Consider the following 17,887-nt stretch of genomic DNA (forward strand, 5'->3'; position numbering starts at 1 on the left):
TCTTAGAATTTTCACAGAGGAAGGGGAAAAAAGGAAAAAATTCCACAGAGCACTTAAGAGTTCCTAAATATACCATTTAAAAATGTTTTTAATTACTAAATGGGACTTTTCCAGAAAACCGTATTTGAAAAAACTCCACGGCACTGTGATTTCCAACTCTCTTTATTCTAAATCTTTTTGCAGAATATCTAATTCTGTATTCACTGTTTACTGTGTTATCTTTTACTTACACTTTGTAACTATTCTCATCTTTGGCTGTCTTCCCCAAAACTTCTTGAGGGTCAAAACCCTGTCTATTTCTTTCACAAAAGTGCCTAGCACAGTACTAACTGAACATGGAAATATTAAAAACCTCCTGAAAATATGAAGAGTCAAGGTTTTATCTTATGTACATGAAAAAATTTAGGTGGAAAAGATATTTTTACCCTAATTAATGAAATAGGATATTTCAGAAGCTTGGAGGTAAGAAGCAAAGTAAAAGATTAGAATATGTTTTTCCTTTGTAGATATGGCAAATTTGATTTATTTTTCCAATAATGGTGGCTTTTTGGACAGCAAATATTCTTTCCTTAAGACCAGTGATAATTTTTAAATGTACTACAAAATTTCCCATAATCTTCAAAGTCAAACATCACATCTTAATTCATAAATGTATGTTTTACATAAAACTGAACTAAAATGGCTAGAAATTTATGAAAACAGTGTATGTGCTAAATTGAACTTAAAATCTTCGTTAATAACATGCTGAAGCTTTACCTATATGCCATAGCATGTTTAAAAAAAACCAATTTTTCTTCTAGTGAACCTTAAAGAATCATCATTTTGAAAGATCACAGCACAAAAATGTTTAACAGTTTAAAAATTTTGTTATTACTAATTGGAATTTTACTACTCAATGTATATCCTTAAAGCTAGCAAAAAATATTGTTATAATATTCTAGATTGATACTCTAGAATCAACATACACAAAGACATACTAAAAATCTAATCATACAAATATACCATGTTCTTTATCAGACTTATTTAAATGACTGGCTCATAAAATTAGGGCACTTTGAAGGAAACTGAAGTATCCTGCTACACTTTACATTTTGGTAGGGAGTAGAAGTAAAAAGGACACACAGAATTCTAATTTTTATTGTAATAAAAACAAGATTCCAGGGGTGCCTGGGTGTCTCAGTTGGTTAATCATCCCTCTCTTGATTTCGGCTCAGGTCATGAACTCATTGTTCCTTAGATCAAGCCCTGTCTCGGGCTCCTCACTGAGACCACGGAACCTGCTTGGGATTCTCTCTTTCCCTCGCTCTCAGCCCCTCCCCCCACTCGCACATGCTCTCTGTCTCTCTCTCTCTCTCTCTCAAAACAAACACCCCAAGATTCCAAATAGACGGGTTCTAGAGATGAAAAAGAGCTGATAACTAACTTCCACAAGATGGATTAGCAAGAGAAAAAAAAAGTTTTGAATACAGTACAAAAAAGGAGAATAATCTACTTATATTTTTATTTTTTTTTAATACTCATCCTTTTTCTCCTCTGAGCTCTTGGGTTTCTGTCCCTATACTAATAGTAAGGAATGTGGGTGGCTAAACTAAGTTTGTTAAGGTGAATGGCCATTTTTGAGGCAGGACTGAAGGAGAATTCACAGAAAGAAAAAAATCTAGAATTCGGTCTTCTCCAATAGCAATTGTATTTTGGTAGTGGTGATGAGAAAGTACAAAATACTTCACTCACTAATATAAGATCATGGATATATAAAAATTGTTACTTGTGTTATAACCAGAGAAAGTATTGTTTTGACAGCACTCTGTGGGAAGGCAGACAGAGCTCTGCTCTGTAGACACTGAGCTGCTCTTTACATATTGATATGTAAGAACCTTGAGCTTGAATTTTACAGTAAAATAAGGACAAATCTGACTCTACAGATTAGGAAAATGAGATACTTAAAATTCCAAGAGTATGGCATCTGGCACAGAATAGATAACTACTATTATATATATTTGTTAGATTTAATTGCAAATTTATTCAGAAGCCAATCTTTCCTCAGTTATGTGGACTTTTAATCAACTATACAAAACCGGTATGTTAATTTGGCATAAATTAAACTAGACAGTTTCCTTGCTTGTGACAAGTGGTGTGTGTGTGTGTGTGTGTTCACAGACAAAGAGTAGGAGAAAGAAAAAACTTGGGATGTTTGTTACTAATAAGAAAAAAAAATAAGCCGATTTAAAGCTTATTGTTTTGCCATTAATTATGTCATGTAAACAATTATTTCCAACCACATAATTTTTTTCAAGCTGCATTCTGTGAATTACTTGATCGATACTGAGTTTTCCTGCTTTAGAGACGTTTTACAAGGGGAAGGGGAAAAAAAATCACTTAATTCATTAATTCACTAGATTCAATGGGGCTTGCCAAGAAACCTCCAAAATAAAGGCAAGCATAGATGGAGAAACACTTTTTAGAAAAAAATAGCTAGAGAAATCTACAAATTCTAATCTACCTGTATTATTATACTCACCAGAATAGCTGATCCCACTGCCTGCAGTAAATGGAACAATAGAAGTATTTTTAACTTTACCACATATTTTAAATTTTACTCAAGATCAGATACATAATGAAACATGTCAATCTTGGCTATTATATAAATATTTTAAGCTACTGCAAACATATCCAAACGCTGAATAAGGGAATATAAGGAGTAGACTGTTTCAAATTAAAAGTTGATGTGGTTATCAATACGGAGACAGCTCAAAGATGCTTACAGAAAGGAAATTAAAATTGTTTTTTTTTTTAATTTCAAGAAAAGAACAAACATTAAAATATTAACAAAACTGATCTTTTGATAGGACATTTTTTGTAGATTCAACTTTCATTAATAATTAAAAACTACAGAAATGACTAATTCACAGAACATATTATCACAATTTGTACAATTATAGTTAAATCATATTAGTGTCATGCCAGTGAACATATATATTAAGCAAAATAAAAATTGAGATGGTTCAGAAATTCATAGCAGTTTTAACTTCTAAAATAATCAAATATTTAAAATTATCAGAAATTTTATAAATTCTAATACTCATGAATTACCATGTCAAACTTAAGAACTACTCTAAACTTCGTCAAGAACTTACTTAGTTTACAAAACATATTAAATGTATTAATTGGTCTTACCATCTTTTCCATCTATGGATTTTGACACTTCAATATCAAAATTTTCCTGCATCTGCTGACCTCTAAAACAGCTGAGATGTTCTTGCTCAATTAAATTACTTTCTTCTTCTTCTAGAGGCTGCCAAGTGCCATCAATAAACCACTGTCCACGCATTACTGGTATTTTATCAGCCTCTGAAAAGAGAAATCACAGAAAGAGACATAGTAACTATAATTTTATATTTTGTTACTACCGTGGCAAAAACTGACTTTCTTGACCCAGAAGAATCATTTAAAGTTTTAAATTTTAGATTTCAAGCCACAGTATGTATATTTTTTTTACAGTACATAATTTTATTTAATTGGGTATTATGCACAAAAATTATTTTGGCATTAGAAAGGTAGATGAGCAGTTATATTTGTAACTGTGGCCCTGAGTAATCCAAATGAGTAGGCAAAGGGATTAAGACAAGTTCATGTAAGACTCTGGTGACAGTTCTAATGTCTTAGAAAACACTGATGTATCCTCCCAGAAGCAACTGAGAAACAGTGTGTGGGGTAGTAGTGTGTTGCACTTTTTAGGGCTTCCTTGAAGGTTATGGACTCCCAGTTAGCATACAGGAATAGCTGAAACATTTAATTACAGTAAATTCCTCACCCATTTTAGAAAAAAACTGGGTAGAAAATTTTCTTGAACTCCACATTTTTTTGATTAAATACTGTTCCTAAAAGTCTAAAACTTTTAGTAGCTATTTATTCATTTTTTAAGAATAAACCACAATTGTCAGCTATGCTATCTTGAATCCTCTAAAATTTGTAAAAAATAAAGCAAAAATAAAATGGAAGTGAAAAACCTTAAAAATAAAAAGCAAAATAAAATGAACTTAATTATGTAGAGATATGGTTTAATCATACATAGAAAAATTATTTCAAGTGGATTTAAAACACAGTAATTTTTATATACATATTGGGATATACCCTATGGACAAAAAGAACTGCAAATATATCTTAAGCTTTTTGTAGTAACTGCACTGTTATAATTGTTAATAACTGTAATAATACTGGTATTGTTGATTTGAAACTCTAGGTTAAAATGAATATATTAATTTTATTAAATATCATTAGGAAACAAGAAAAAAGATACAAATACAAATATCAAAGAAATAAAAATTGTAATTTTAAATTTCAAGTAGTGGGTGGGGCACCTGGGTGGCTTAGTCAACTCTTGGTTTCAGCTCAGGTCATGATCTCACAGTTCGTGGGTTCAAGCCCCGCTGGGCTCCACACTGACAGTGCAGAGCCTGCCTGGCATTCTTTCTCTTTCCCTCTCTGCTCCTCCTCTGCGTTCTCGTTCTCTCTCTCTCTTTCCTCCCCCGTCAAAATAAACAAAAAAAAGTTTTTGATTTCAGTTAGAAATATCAGCATGAACTAAAATGATGTATTTTCTCTTTTAAAAATGCCTGTGGCACCTGCGTGACTCAGTTGGTTAAACAATCAACTCTTGATTTTGGCTCAGGTCATGATCTTGCTGCTTGTGGGCTCAAGCCCTATTCAGGCTCCATACTGACAACGTGGAGCCTGCTTAGGATTCTCTCTCCTCTCTCTCTCTCTGCCCTCCCCCCCCCCCCCGTAACACAGATGCACACAAGTGTGTGCACTCTCTTTCAGAATAAACTTTAAAAAAACATTCTAAGCTTTGTCCACTGAAAAGGCCTAGAAACACACCAATAGTTGAGCATTCCTGAAACAACGACCATGATCTCTGAATACCATTTCCCACCAAAAGAAACCAAGATCCTTCAAGAAATGGCTAATTCTGGGTGTGAGACAGAAAATTTACCAGATGATCATGAAATATGTTATTGTATCAGACTTGTACTGTGATGTATTAAAAATGTAATATGGGTTTCTACTTCTTACATTATCCTATATTCTGCTATAGCAATTCTGTATGTAGGTGTTTACTGTGTTATTTGGTACACAGATACTCAAAAATATTATAACTTCATTGTGAATTATAGCTTTTAAAACTATAAAGTATATTCTGTTATGTTTAATGACTTTTAATCTGGATCCTACTTTGTGGAGATTGAAACCCTTGCTTTCTTATTTTTTTCTATTTGCCTGTGACAGTTTTGCACATCCCTTCATTTTTAACTCTTTGAATCACTAGGTTTCAGATATGTCTCTTATAGACACCACAGAATGGGTTTTGCTTTAGGAAGCCATTTGAAATGTTTTTCTTCTAATAGATGAGTTAAGCCCATTTATACTTATTGATATGACTGATACATTTGAATTGTGTGTTCTTTTATAATTAACATTTTATTATTCATACTTATTCTTTTTTTCCTATAGTTGTTATTGTTTTATTTTTATTTTATTTTATTTATTTTGTTTAAATTATTTTTAATATATAAAATTTATTGTCAAATTGGTTTCCATACAACACCCAGTGCTCATCCCAAAAGGTGCCCTCCTCAATGTCCATCACCCACCCTCCCTTCCCTCCCACCTCCCATCAACCCTCAGTTTGTTCTCAGTTTTTAACAGTCTCTTATGCTTTGGCTCTCTCCCACTCTAACCTCTTTTTTTTTTTTTTCCCTTCCCCTCCCCCATGGGTTTCTGTTAAGTTTCTCAGGATCCACGTAAGAATGAAAACATATGGTATCTGTCTTTCTCTGTATCGCTTATTTCACTTAGCATCACACTCTCCAGTTTCATCCACATTGCTACAAAGGGCCATATTTCATTCTTTCCCATTGCCATGTAGTACTCCATTGTGTATATAAACCACAATTTCTTTATCCATTCATCAGTGGATGGACATTTAGGCTCTTTCCATAATTTGGCTATTGTTGAGAGTGCTGCTATAAACATTGGGGTACAAGTGCCCCTATGCATCAGTACTCCTGTATCCCTTGGGTAAATTCCTAGCAGTGCTACTGCTGGGTCCTAGGGTAGATCTATTTTTAATTTTTTGAGGAACCTCCACACTGTTTTCCAGAGCGGCTGCACCAGTTTGCATTCCCACCAACAGTGCAAGAGGGTTCCCGTTTCTCCACATCCTCTCCAGCATCTATAGTCTCCTGATTTGTCCATTTTGGCCACTCTGACTGGCGTGAGGTGATATCTGAGTGTGGTTTTGATTTGTATTTCCCTGATGAGGAGTGATGTTGAGCATCTTTTCATGTGTCTGTTGGCCATCCGCATGTCTTCTTTAGAGAAGTGTCTATTCATGTTTTCTGCCCATTTCTTCACTGGGTTATTTGTTTTTCAGGTGTGGAGTTTGGTGAGCTCTTTATAGATTCTGGATACTAGCCCTTTGTCTGATATGTCATTTGCAAATATCTTTTCCCATTCTATCGGTTGCCTTTTAGTTTTGTTGATTGTTTCCTTTGCTGTGCAGAAGCTTTTTATCTTCCTGATGTCCCAATAGTTCATTTTTGCTTTTAATTCCCTTGCCTTTGGGGATGTGTCAAGTAAGAAATTGCTACGGCTGAGGTCAGAGAGGTCTTTTCCTGCTTTCTCCTCTAGGGTTTTGATGGTTTCCTGTCTCACATTCAGGTCCTTTATCCATTTTGAGTTTATTTTTGTGAATGGTGTGAGAAGGTGGTCTAGTTTCAACCTTCTGCATGTTGCTGTCCAGTTCTCCCAGCACCATTTGTTAAAGAGACTGTCTTTTTTCCATTGGATATTCTTTCCTGCTTTGTCAAAGATTAGTTGGCCATACATTTGTGGGTCTAGTTCTGGGGTTTCTATTCTATTCCATTGGTCTATGTGTCTGTTTTTGTGCCAATACCATGCTGTCTTGATGATTACAGCTTTGTAGTGGAGGCTAAAGTCTGGGATTGTGATGCCTCCTGCTTTGGTCTTCTTCTTCAAAATTACTTTGGCTATTCAGTATTCAACCATACTTTTGTGGTTCTGTATGAATTTTAGGATTGCTTGTTCTAGCTTCGAAAAGAATGCTGGTGCAATTTTGATTGGGATTTCACTGAATGTGTAGATAGCTCTCGGTAGTATTGACATTTTGACAATATTTATTCTTCCAACCCATAAGCACAGAATGTTTTTCCATTTCTTTATGTCTTCTTCAATTTCCTTCATAAGCTTTCTATAGTTTTCAGCATACAGATCTTTTACATCTTTGGTTAGATTTATCCCTAGGTATTTTATGCTTCTTGGTGCAATTGTGAATGGGATCAATTTCTTTACTTGTCTTTCTGTTGCTTCATTATTAGTGTATAAGAATGCAACTGATTTCTGTACATTGATTTTGTATCCTGCAACTTTGCTGAATTCATGTATCAGTTCTAGCAGACTTTTGGTGGAGTCTATCAGATTTTGCATATATAATATCATGTTATCTGCAAAAAGGAAAGCTTAACTTCATCTTTGCCAATTTTGATGCCTTTGATTTCCTTTTGCTGTCTGATTGCGGATGCTAGAACTTCCAACACTATGTTAAACAACAGCGGTGAGAGTGGACATCCCTGTCATGTTCCTGATCTCAGGGAAAAAGCTCTCAGTTTTTCCCCATTGAGGATGATGTTAGCTGTGGGCTTTTCATAAATGGCTTTTATTATGGTTAAGTATGTTCCCTCTATCCTGACTTTCTCAAGGGTTTTTATTAAGAAAGGATGCTGAATTTTGTCAAATACTTTTTCTGCATCGACTGGCAGGATCATATGGTTCTTATCTTTTCTTTTGTTAATGTGATGTATCATGTTGATTGATTTGCGAATGTTGAACCAGCCCTGCATCCCAGGAATGAATCCTACTTGATCATGGTGAATAATTCTTTTTATATGCTGTTGAATTCGATTTGCTAGTATCTTATTGAGAATTTTTGCATTCATATTCATCAGGGATATTGGCCTGTAGTTCTCTTTTTTTTTTTACTGGGTCTCTGTCTGGTTTAGGAATCAAAGTAATACCGGCTTCAAAGAATGAGTCTGGAAGTTTTCTTTCCCTTTCTATTTTTTGGAATAGCTTGAGAAGGATAGGTATTATCTCTGCTTTAAACGTCTGGTAGAACTCCCCTGGGAAGCCATCTGGTCCTGGACTCTTATTTGTTGGGAGATTTTTGATAACTGATTCAATTTCCTCACTGGTTATGGGTCTGTTCAAACTTTCTATTTCCTCCTGATTGAGTTTTGGAAGTGTGTGGGTGTTTAGGAATTTGTCCATTTCTTCCAGGTTGTCCAGTTTGTTGGCATATAATTTTTCATAGTATTCCCTGATAATTGCTTGTATTTCTGAGGGATTGGTTGTAATAATTCCATTTTCATTCATGATTTTATCTATTTGGGTCATCTCTCTTTTCTTTTTGAGAAGCCTGGCTAGAGGTTAATCAATTTTGTTTAATTTTTCAAAAAACCAACTCTTGGTTTTGTTGATATGCTCTACAGTTTTTTTAGATTCTATATTGTTTATTTCTGCTCTGATCTTTATGATTTCTCTTCTTCTGCTGGGTTTAGGCTGTCTTTGCTATTCTGCTTCTATTTCTTTTAGGTGTGCTGTTAGATTTTGTATTTGGGATTTTTCTTGTTTCTTGAGATAGGCCTGGATTGCAATGTATTTTCCTCTCAGGACTGCCTTCGTTGCATCCCAAAGCATTTGGATTGTTGTATTTTCATTTTCGTTTGTTTCCATATATTGTTTAATTTCTTCTCTAATTGCCTGGTTGACCCACTCATTCGTTAGTAGGGTGTTCTTTAACCTCCATGCTTTTGGAGGTTTTCCAGACTTTTTCCTGTGGTTGATTTCAAGCTTCATAGCATTGTGGTCTGAAAGTATGCATGGTATAATTTCAATTCTTGTAAACTTATGAAGGGCTGTTTTGTGACCCAGTATATGATCTATCTTGGAGAATGTTCCATGTGCACTCGAGAAGAAAGTATATTCTGTTGCTTTGGGATGCAGAGTTCTAAATATATCTGTCAAGTCCATATGATCCAATGTATCATTCAGGGCCCTTGTTTCTTTATTGACTGTGTGTCCAGATGATTTACCCATTGCTTTAAGTGGAGTATTAAAGTCCCCTGCAATTACCACATTCTTATCAATAAGGTTGCTTATGTTTGTGAGTAATTGTTTTATATATTTGGGGGCTCCTGTATTTGGCACATAGACATTTATAATTGTTAGCTCTTCCTGATGGATAGACCCTGTAATTATTATATAATGCCCTCTTCATCTCTTGTTACAGCCTTTAATTTAAAGTCAAGTTTGTGTGATATAAGTATGGCTACTCCAGCTTTCTTTTGACTTCCAGTAGCATGATAGATAGTTCTCCATCCCCTCACTTTCAACCTGAAGGTGTCCTCAGGTCTAAAGTGAGTCTCTTGTAGACTGCAAATAGATGGGTCTTGTTTTTTTATCCATTCTGATACCCTATGTCTTTCGGTTGGAGCATTTAATCCATTTACATTCAGTGTTATTATAGAAAGATACGGGTTTAGAGTCATTGTGATGTCTGTACGTTTCATGCTTGTAGTGATTTCTCTGGTACTTTGTCTCACAGGATCCCCCTTAGGATCTCTTGTAGAGCTGGTTTAGTGGTGACGAATTCCTTCAGTTTTTGTTTGTTTGGGAAGACCTTTATCTCTCCTTCTATTCTAAATGACAGAGTTGCTGGACAAAGGATTCTTGGCTGCATATTTTTTCTGTTCATCACATTGAAGATCTCCTGCCATTCCTTTCTGGCCTGCCAAGTTTCTTTTTTTTTTTTTTTTTCAGTATATGAAATTTATTGTCAAATTGGTTTCCATACAACACCCAGTGCTCAACCCAAAAGGTGCCCTCCTCAATACCCATCTCCCACCCTCCCCTCCCTCCCACCCCCCATCAACCCTCAGTTTGTTCTCAGTTTTTAAGAGTCTCTTATGCTTTGGCTCTCTCCCACTCTAACCTTTTTTTTTTTTTTTCTTCCTTCCCCTCCCCCATGGGTTTCTGTTAAGTTTCTCAGGATCCACGTAAGAATGAAAACATATGGTATCTGTCTTTCTCTGTATGGCTTATTTCACTTAGCATCACATTCTCCAGTTCTATCCACATTGCTACAAAGGGCCATATTTCATTCTTTCTCATTGCCATGTAGTACTCCATTGTGTATATAAACCACAATTTCTTTATCCATTCATCAGTTGATGGCCTGCCAAGTTTCAGTAGAGAGATCCGTCACGAGTCTTATCAGTCTCCCTTTATATGTTAGAGCACGTTTATCCCTCGCTGCTTTCAGAATTTTTTTCCTCTTTCCTTGTATTTTGCCAGTTTCACTATATGTCGTGCAGAAGATCGATTCAAGTTACGTCTGAAGGGAGTTCTCTGTGCCTCTCGGGTTTCAGTGCCTTTTTTCCTTCCTCAGATCAGGGAAGTTCTCAGCTATTATTTCTTCAAGTACCCCTTCAGCACCTTTCCCTCTCTCTTCCTCCTCTGGAGTACCAATTATGCATTATTTCTCTTTAGTGCATCACTTAGTTCTCTAATTTTCCCCTCATACTCCTGGATTTTTTTATCTCTCTTTTTCTCAGCTTCTTTTTCCATAATTTTATCTTCTAATTCACCTATTCTCTCCTCTGCCTCTTCAATCCAAGCTGTGGTTGCCTCCATTTTATTTTGCAGCTCATTAATAGCATTTTTTAGCTCCTCCTGGCTGTTCCTTAGTCCCTTGATCTCTGTAGCAATACATTCTCTGCTGTCCTCTATACTGTTTTCAAGCCCAGTGATTAATTTTATGACTATTATTCTAAATTCACTTTCTGTTATATTGTTTAAATTATTTTTGATCACTTAGTTAGCTGTTGTTATTTTCTGGACATTTTTCTGAGGGGAATTCTTCCGTTTCGTCATTTTGAATAGTCCCTGGAGTGGTGCGGGACTGCGGGGCACTTCCCCTGTGCTGTCTTGAATAACTTGCGTTGGTGGGAGGGGCCGCAGTCAGACCTGATGTCTGCCCCCAGCCCAATGCTGGGGCCTCAGTCAGACTGGTGTGTGCCTTCTCTTCCCCTCTCCCAGGGGCAGGATTCACTGTGGGGTGGCGTGGCCCGTCTGGGCTACTTGCACACTGCCGGGCTTGTGATGCTAGGGATCTGGCGTATTAGCTGGGGTGGGTAGGCAAGGTGCACAGGGGCAGGAGGGGCAGGCTCAGTTCGCTTTTCCTTCGGAGATCCGCTTCGGGAGGGGCCGTGCGGCACCGGGAGGGAGTCAGACCTGCCAGAGGGATGGATCCGCAGAAGCACAGCATTCAGTGTTTGTGCGGTGCAAGCAAGTTCCCTGGCAGGAACTGGTTCCCTTTGGGATTTTGGCTGGGGGATGGGCGAGGGAGATGGCGCTGGCGAGCGCTTTGTTCCCCGCCAAGCTGAGCTCTGTCGTCTGGGGCTCAGCAACTCTCCCTCCCTTTGTCCTCCAGCCTTCCCATTTTCCGAGCAGAGCTGTTAACTTATGACCTCCCAGACGCTAAGTCGCGCTTGCTGTCGGAACACAGTCCGTCAGGCCCCTCCGCTTTTGCCAGCCAGACTCAGGGGCTCTGCTTGGCCGGCGAGCCGCCCCTCCGCCCCGGCTCCCTCCCGCCAGTCCGTGGAGCGCGCACCGCCTCTCCGCCCTTCCTACCCTCTTCCGTGGGCCTCTCGTCTATGCTTGGCTCCGGAGACTCCGTTTTGCTAGTCTTCTGGTGGTTTTCTGGGTTATTTAGGCAGGTGTGGGTGGAATCTAAGTGATCAGCAGGACGCGGTGAGCCCAGTGTCCTCCTACGCTGCCATCTTCCTCTGGGCTCTGTTTTGTTTTTTTTTTTTTTTTTTTTACACTTTTTGTTCTAATTGTTACCTTCATACACTGCATGTGTGTTTATGTGTATGTGTGTATTTTAGGGAATCTTAAATCTGTTTTCTTATTTAACCTTTACCATCTGGTTTGTCCATTTTAAGTGGTATCTTAGAATCGCCACTTAATATTTATACAATAGGGAATGATCTTATTCTATCTTCTCTTTCTCTCTTCACTCATTTTTAGTTTTATTCTTTCTACTTTGTCAGAATATATAACACTCACACCCATGTCCCCACCACTGTTTTAGTTCTGGATCTACAATTAAATATACTAAATTCTAAGAACTTCCTAACCTTTTTCATGTTCAAAACTGTTTATCACTCTGATACTTGAAGGACAGGATAACTAGCTTGAACTTTGTTTCCTGGAGTTTTCAAAACTCAAGGAAATTCTTTCATGTTCAAAACTGTTTATCTGTCACTATCACGTTTGTAAATTCTTTCATGTTCAAAACTGTTTATCTATCACTCTGATACTTGAAGGACAGGATTACTAGCTTGAACTTGGTTTCCTTCAGTTTAATGTTTTTGTATTTTTGAGAGAGAGAGAGAGAGAGAGAGAGACGGACCCCGAGCAGGGTAGGGGCAGAGAGAAAGGGAGACAGAGAATCTGAAACAGGCAGGCTCTGAGCTATGAGCACAGAGACTGACACAGGGCTTGAACTCCAGAAGAGCAAGATCATGACCTGAGCCGCGGTCAGACACTTCACTGACTGAGCCACCCAGGCGCCCCTCCTTGAGTTTTTAAAAATGGGATCCTACCGGTAGTTTTCCTCGGTATATTGTTCTTGAGAAGTCTGATGTGAGCCTAATTTTTTATTATTATTAGTAGTAAAGTCATCTCCTGCTCACTCTTTACCCCAGAGGGCAAAAAAAAAAAAAAAAAAAAAAAAAAAATTGTCTTTGAAGTCTAATATTTTCCCTAGTCTTTAAAATCTAAAATCTAATAAAATCTAATCTCAGAGTTCATTGTTCTGAATCAATCTGTCCAAGGTGGGCCCTTTTAGTGTGTAGATTTCAGTTTTTCTCTTACTTTTGAAAAGTTGCCTTGAATTATGGCTTAATCGTTAGTTCTGTTCCATTGATTTCTCTTCTGCAGGGACTCTAATTATAAATATGTTGGGTCTCCCTTTGTCTATATTGCATTTCATACACTTTCTTTCTCAAGCTTTTTACTTCTTTCTGCATCTCATTTTCATTATTTTTCTTGTTTTCTTTCCTTTTATCAATGCCTCTTCCATCAATACGCCTATTAGTATGTCCTCAAGTTTGTTTATTTTTTATTTGCTTGGGGTAGTTTAATAGTTTCCCAAAACTTCCAGGGAAGATAGTGAAGTAAGAGGATCCTAAGCTCACCTCATCTCATGCATACAGAGAGGTAACATCCACATCAGTATAAGTAACCCAGAAAACAACCTGAAGACTGGCAGAGCAGACTCTACAGCTAATTGTAGGGAAGAGGCCACATCAAAGATGTGGTTGGCAACCAAAATAACTGGGAGACTGTCTGTAGGAGGAAGTGACGCCACAGGCACAAAACCAGAAAGGAGAAGATGCCTCATTAGGCATCTGAGGTATGGGAGACCTGTACTGGGAAGAAGAAAACCCTCATAACATATGGCTTTGAAAACCACAGGGTCTTAGCATTCGAGTTCTTACAATCAGTGAGGCTTAAAAACTGGAATTCTAAAAATCAGTGGGCTTTGCTCCGGGACAGCATGAGAGAAACTGAGTCCCTGCCCTAAAAGAGAGAGTATAAGAAAGAACCCAACTTAGATATAGACTAGAAGCAGCAGTTTGAAAAACACCTAGGGAAGATTCATTTACGAATCTCAGAATGTATGCTGGAATGGCAGGGATTTTTAGGAGACTTCTCTAAGAACAAAAAAGCTAGAGAGCACAATTTCCTCCTCCCTCCCCACAGCCTAGATACAGGAAACACTGGGGGAACCACTAGAAACACTCCCCAACTAGCCTGTTAACAGAGTGCTCTCCTGTGGACTTGCCCTCCCCTCCCTCGCTCCAACAGGCCCTAAGCAGAAGTCAAAGCAGTGCCACAAGTGTGGCAGTGTGCAAATGTGCAAACAGCCCCAGCAGGGGCAGCACCACTCCAAAGTAACTCCTGCCCTACACAGAGTGGAAGACAACCACGCACACCAGTCCCACTGCAACCCCAGCAGTGGGTAGAGGTCAGACATGGTCTGACTGTAGATTCCACCCACCAACGAAAGCTTCTCAGAGGACAACACAGAGATAGCACCCTGCAGTTTAGTGATACTGCATCTCTGACAAACACCTAGTCTGACTCAAGGTAGCCCCGGACTGGCCCATTAACAACACAGGGACTGAACCTTATCTGCAATAGGCAAAGAGCCATTTCAGAAGACTGGACTGAAGGCACATGTGGCTCAACCATAACAGTAGGGCACACGCAACATACTCAGGAGACACCCCTGGAGTGAACAGGGGACACTGCAGGGCATTATAGGACTCGTCTTCATAAGGTCACTATTTTCAAAAGCAGGAGACATAGCTGGCTTACCTAACACACAAGAACAGAGTTAGTCAAAATGAGGAGACAAAAGACTATGTTCCAAATAAAAGAACAGGACAAAAAACAGCAAAAGAGCTAAATGAATTAGAGGTAAGTAATAAGCCTGCTAGAGAATTTAAGGTAATCGTCATAAAGATACTCACTGGACTTCTGAAAAGGGTGGAGGACTCCAGTGAGAACCTCAACAAAGAGAAAAACATAAAAAAGAACTAGTGAAAGATGAACTCAATAACTGAAATCCAGAATACACTGGAGAGAATAAACAATACACTAGAGAAAGCAGATGGATCAGTGACTTGGAGGACAGGGTAATGAAAAACAATCAAGACACATAGTAATTAAATGGCAAAAAGTAGTGATAGAGAATTTTATAAGCAGTAAGAGAAAACAGTAACATACAAGGGAAATCCTATAAGGCTATCAGCTGATTTTTTTTTTTGGCAAAAACATTGCAGGCCAGAAGGGAATGGCACAATATATTCAAAGTATGGAAAGAAAAAACCCTACAGCTAAGAATACTCTATCCAGCAAGGGTAACATTCAGAAGAGAAGGAGAGATAAAGAATGTTCCAGACAAACAAGAGTTAAAGGAATTCATCACCACTAAACCAGCCTTATAAGAAATGTTAAAGGGGACTCTTAAGAGTAAGAATAGTAGGAAGCATAAAAGCAGTAAAATTAAATATATCTATAAAAATCAGTCAAGGGATTCACAAAATAAAAGGATGCAAAGTATGACACCATATACCTAAAACATGGGAGGGGGTGAGGAGTAAAAATTTAGTGCTTTTAGAATGGGTACAAATTTTAGGGGCAATCTACTTAATATAGATTGCTATATGCATAAGATGTTATACATAAATCTAATCGTAACTACCAATCAAAAACCAGTTATAGATAGGCAAAATATGAAGAGAAAGAATCTAAGTATATTACTAAAGAAAGCCAGCAAATTGTGAGAGAAAAGAACAAGAAAGGAACAGAGAACTATAAAAACAACCATAAAAACCAGTAACAAAATGGCAATTCAGGGGCACCTGGGTGGCTGGCTCAGTTGATTGAACATTCGACTTCAGCTCAGGTTATGATCTCAAGGTTCATGAATTTAAGGCCCACATCGGGCTCTGTGCTGTCAGCTGGGAGACTGGAGCCTGCTTCAGATTCTGTGTCACTTTCTCTCTGCCCCTTCCCTGCTCCTGCTCTGTCTCTCTCAAAAACAAACATTAAAATATTAAAACAAAATGGCAATATGTATATACCATCAACAATTACTTTGAATGTAAATGTACTAAATGCTCCAATAAGACACTGGGTGATGGAATGGATAAAAAAGCAATACTCATCTATATGCTGCCTACAAGAACCTCTTTTCAGACCTAAAGACACATGCAGACTGAAAGTGAACTGATAGAAATGCATTTATCATGCAAATACAAGTGAAAAAAAAAAACTGGGTAGCAATACTTACAATCAGACAAAACAGACTTTAAAACAAAGACTGACAAGAGTAGAAGAAGGACACTAAATAATCATAAAAGGAACAATCCAACAATGTGTAACAACTGTAAATATTTATGTACTCAGCATGGGAGGACCCAAATAGATAAAGCAGCTAATAACAAACATAATGGAAGTAACTGATAGTAATACAATAATAGTGGGAAATTTTAACACCCTACTTACATCAATGGATAGATCATCCAAACAGAAAAGCAACAAGGAAATAGTGGCTTTGGATGACACATTGGATCAGGTGGATCTAACAAGTTATATGCATAACATTCCATGAAAAAACAGCAGAATACACATTCTTTTCCAGTGCATGGGGAACATTCTCCAGAATAGATCACGTGTTAGGACACAAAACAAGTTTCAAAAAATTCAGAAAGACTGAAATCATACATCTTTTCTGACTACAACATCAAAAAAACTAGAAATCACAAGAAGAGATCTGGAAAGAACACAAACACATACATGCAGGTTAAATAACATGATACTAAAACAATGGATGGGTCAACCAAGAAACCAAAGAGAAAATAAAAAAAACATATGGAGGGAAATGATAATGAAAACACAATGGTCCAAAACCTCTGGGATACAGCAAAAGCTGTACTAAGAGGGAAGTTCATAGCAATACAAATCTACCTCAAGAAGAAAAATCTCAAATAAGCAACTTAACCTTTCATCTAAAGGAGCTAGAAAAAGGACAACAAACAAAACCCAAAACCAGTAGAAGGAAGGAAGGAAATAATAAGAATTAAAGTAGAAATAAAATAGAAACTAAAACAAAACAAAAACAAAAACAAAAAAACCCAAAAAAAACACAAAACCCCCCCAAAAACAAAAACAGAAACAACAAAAACAGATCAATGAAACCAGGAGCTGGTTGTTTAAAAGAGAAATAAAATTGATAAACTTTTAGCCAGACTTAACATAAAAAAAAAAAAGACTCAAATAAACAAAATCAGAAATGAAAGAGAAATAACCACCAAAACCAAAGAGAAATAACAACCAAAACCATAGAAACACAAAAGATTATAAGAGAATATTATGAAAAATATGCCAACAAATTGGGCAACCAATCTGGCTTAGTTTCTTTTTTTTTTAAATATATGAAATTTATTGTCAAATTGGTTTCCATACAACACCCAGTGCTCATCCCAAAAGGTGCCCTCCTCAATACCCATCACCCACCCTCCCCTCCCTCCCACCCCCCCATCAACTCTCAGTTTGTTCTCAGTTTTTAAGACTCTCTTATGCTTTGGCTCTCTCCCTCTCTAACCTCTTTTTTTTTTTTTTTCTTCCCTTCCCCTCCGCCGTGGGTTTCTGTTAAGTTTCTCAGGATCCACGTAAGAATGAAAACATATGGTATCTGTCTTTCTCTGTATGGCTTATTTCACTTAGCATCACACTCTCCAGTTCCATCCACGTTGCTACAAAGGGCCATATTTCGTTCTTTCCCATTGTCACGTAGTACTCCATTGTGTATATAAACCACAATTTCTTTATCCATTCATCAGTGGATGGACATTTAGGCTCTTTCCATAATTTGGCTATTGTTGAGAGTGCTGCTATAAACATTGGGGTACAAGTGCCCCTATGCATCAGTACTCCTGTATCCCTTGGGTAAATTCCTAGCAGTGCTACTGCTGGGTCCTAGGGTAGGTCTATTTTTAATTTTTTGAGGAACCTCCACACTGTTTTCCAGAGCGGCTGCACCAGTTTGCATTCTCACCAACAGTGCAAGAGGGTTCCCGTTTCTCCACATCCTCTCCAGCATCTATAGTCTCCTGATTTGTCCATTTTGGCCACTCTGACTGGCGTGAGGTGATATCTGAGTGTGGTTTTG

At 37.6% G+C, this 17,887-nt stretch overlaps 1 protein-coding gene across 10 annotated transcripts in view; it reads right to left on the minus strand.

The window, feature by feature from the left end:
• Positions 1-17,887, minus strand: part of DDHD1 (DDHD domain containing 1) — a 109,473-nt gene that overhangs the window by 54,528 nt on the left and 37,058 nt on the right. For 5 of the 10 annotated variants that reach the window (XM_045059929.1, XM_045059923.1, XM_045059927.1 and 2 more), the window contains 2 exons: positions 3,175-3,348; positions 2,519-2,539 (listed from right to left, as the gene is read on the minus strand). In XM_045059929.1, the coding sequence (XP_044915864.1) occupies positions 2,519-2,539; positions 3,175-3,348 (195 nt within the window). The remainder of the gene's footprint in view (positions 1-2,518; positions 2,540-3,174; positions 3,349-17,887) is intronic. The other 5 variants (XM_045059930.1, XM_023255698.2, XM_045059925.1 and 2 more) reach the window with 1 other exon arrangement.

The sequence above is a fragment of the Felis catus genome, chromosome B3 (assembly GCF_018350175.1).
Source record: "Felis catus isolate Fca126 chromosome B3, F.catus_Fca126_mat1.0, whole genome shotgun sequence".
Classification (NCBI taxonomy): Eukaryota; Metazoa; Chordata; class Mammalia; order Carnivora; family Felidae; genus Felis; species Felis catus.